The 1,963-nt window shown below is 59.4% G+C and overlaps 3 protein-coding genes across 10 annotated transcripts in view; 2 read left to right on the forward strand and 1 right to left on the reverse strand.

The window, feature by feature from the left end:
• sostdc1a (sclerostin domain containing 1a) overlaps positions 1–1,963 on the reverse strand; it is a 441,057-nt gene that overhangs the window by 124,481 nt on the left and 314,613 nt on the right. The gene's annotated exons all lie outside the window — the stretch shown is intronic.
• The window catches only part of LOC112136592 (protein DEK), a 35,705-nt gene that overhangs the window by 19,236 nt on the left and 14,506 nt on the right, over positions 1–1,963 (forward strand). The window lies entirely within an intron of this gene.
• Positions 140–1,443, forward strand: gbp (glycogen synthase kinase binding protein). The gene has a single exon (XM_024258417.2). It carries the CDS (start codon positions 618–620, stop codon positions 1,056–1,058), a length of 441 nt encoding a protein of 146 aa, XP_024114185.1. The 5' UTR covers positions 140–617; the 3' UTR covers positions 1,059–1,443.

The raw sequence follows: 1,963 nt of genomic DNA on the forward strand, positions 1-1,963 counted from the left end.
CCTTCATGTAAACACATGGATGAGCACACGCGGAGCCCTCATTGCCTTAAAAGGAGCTGGCCCTGTGGGCGTCACGTGGTGCAGCAGCCAATCAGAGCGCTCCCTCGAGCCGGGGCAGCAGGTTCATGTTCTTAGAAACAGAAACGAACACCATGTTCTCTGCGCGTGCACGCCCAGCTTCAGTTGTTCTGAGAAGCCTGGGCGGGGGGGGGTTGTTGTGTCACGTGACAGATAAGTCACAGAGTTCATGGGCGCGCGTGCCAGACTCAGCAGAACCGGGTCTGTTTGAGACCCCGGCTGGTTACATAACGGCGGGTTGAATGGACTGAACCACTTCAGAGGGGCGGGGATAAGAAGACCCGGACTTTCCTAGACCACGATCCGGTCCCTGAACAGGAATCAGATTGAAACCAGTTGGTGATCCATGTGCGCGCACGCGCGCAGCGACGCTCTGCTAACTTAAGCAGGCCCCAACGCGGTCAACCCCCCTCCCCGCTGAGAATGGAACAGTCCGACACGTAAGCCATTGTTTACAAATCAAACGGCTTGTTGTTCGGAGCCGCGCGGCGGGCCGAGCGCGAGCACAGCGAGGGCAGCGGGACCGCAGACTGCGCAGAATGCCGTGTCGGAAGGAGGATTTCCTGGTGCTGGAGCGCGCCGTGACCGCGGGCTCCCAGGACGTGGACGCGCTCATCTCGAGGCTCGGGGAGGCGCTGCAGCTGCACGGCGGCGGCGGCCCGAACACCGTGTCCGTGTCCTGCCTGCACGGCCTCTCCAAACCGGCGGCCGGCGGCGCCAAGCAGCAGAGTCCCGGCTGCTGCGTGCGGCTGCGCGGCCAGCGCGGCGGCACGCGCGCCAGCCCCTACCACATCCCCGCCTCCCACTGCGAGGACTGGGACCACGTGAGGCCGTGGAGGAAGCCGCGCTTGGACCGGGACCAGGACGAGCCGCGGCGGCTGCAGGAGCTGCTGCTGTCCGGGAACCTGATCAAAGAGGCCGTGCGGCGGCTGCAGGACTGCGGGGACTTCCGGCCGGCGGACGGCGTTTCCTGTTCCTAACGGAGCCGGGAGGACGGACTGGACCCGACCGGGACCCGAGGGTTCCGGTTCTAAGTGATTCTATTGAGTTTGTTGACTGTTATCCGAGCTAAAGATCGTGTTTATGTTCGCCCGCGTGTCGGGAGGAGGGGGGGGGGGGTCATTGTTTACTGACTGGGACACAGCTGCGAGCATGCGCAGTGGGAGCGCACACTAACGCGGACGATGAGTCACCTGAAGCGCTCTCACCGGAGTTTCTGTTTTTCTCCTGTGTGTTGGGGGGAGGGGGGGGCATGAGTGAAATTCCAGTCCGGAGTTTATTCTGTGATCACGTGACTGCTTCGTACCGGAGCTCTGTGTTCCTGAACTTCAGGGTTTTTGTTTAAATAAAATTTTGTTAACTGTTTCTGCCTGTCTGCTGGTTAAAAGGCCGGGTGGTGCGCGCGCGCGTGTGTGAGGGGTCTCATGCTGTCTTTGGCATGGACACCCCCCCCAGGCCCGAGAAGCGAGCTTGCATCGTGTGTTCATGCTGCTATAACGGAACACGCGCGTGCTGCAGGTGAGACAGGATTCTTATTGGCTCAAATCTGCAGGTAAGGAGGAGCCTTATGGTCCTCACTGATACACCTGACGGAAGACTCGTGACTACCAGAGTTCCTGAAGATCTGCAGCCAGCTTTCCCGCCCTGTGATGGGAGGAGCTTAAATCCCTGCGTCATTCTGAGACTTAACACCTGTAAGATTTCTGTGTGAGAGGATGTTCAGTGTAAAACTAAGCCTGAGATAAAGGAGGCGGAGCCTCTGTAAGCATCATCTCCAGGTGACCTGGTGATGCTGGACCATAGACTGTAAAAATACTGGACTTCTGGAGCCATGAGGTCCCCCATTGGAAATGCATTACTTCCTCTCCTCGCGAAAGTAGGCCGC

This window comes from Oryzias melastigma, linkage group LG16, assembly GCF_002922805.2.
Source record: "Oryzias melastigma strain HK-1 linkage group LG16, ASM292280v2, whole genome shotgun sequence".
Classification (NCBI taxonomy): domain Eukaryota; kingdom Metazoa; phylum Chordata; class Actinopteri; order Beloniformes; family Adrianichthyidae; genus Oryzias; species Oryzias melastigma.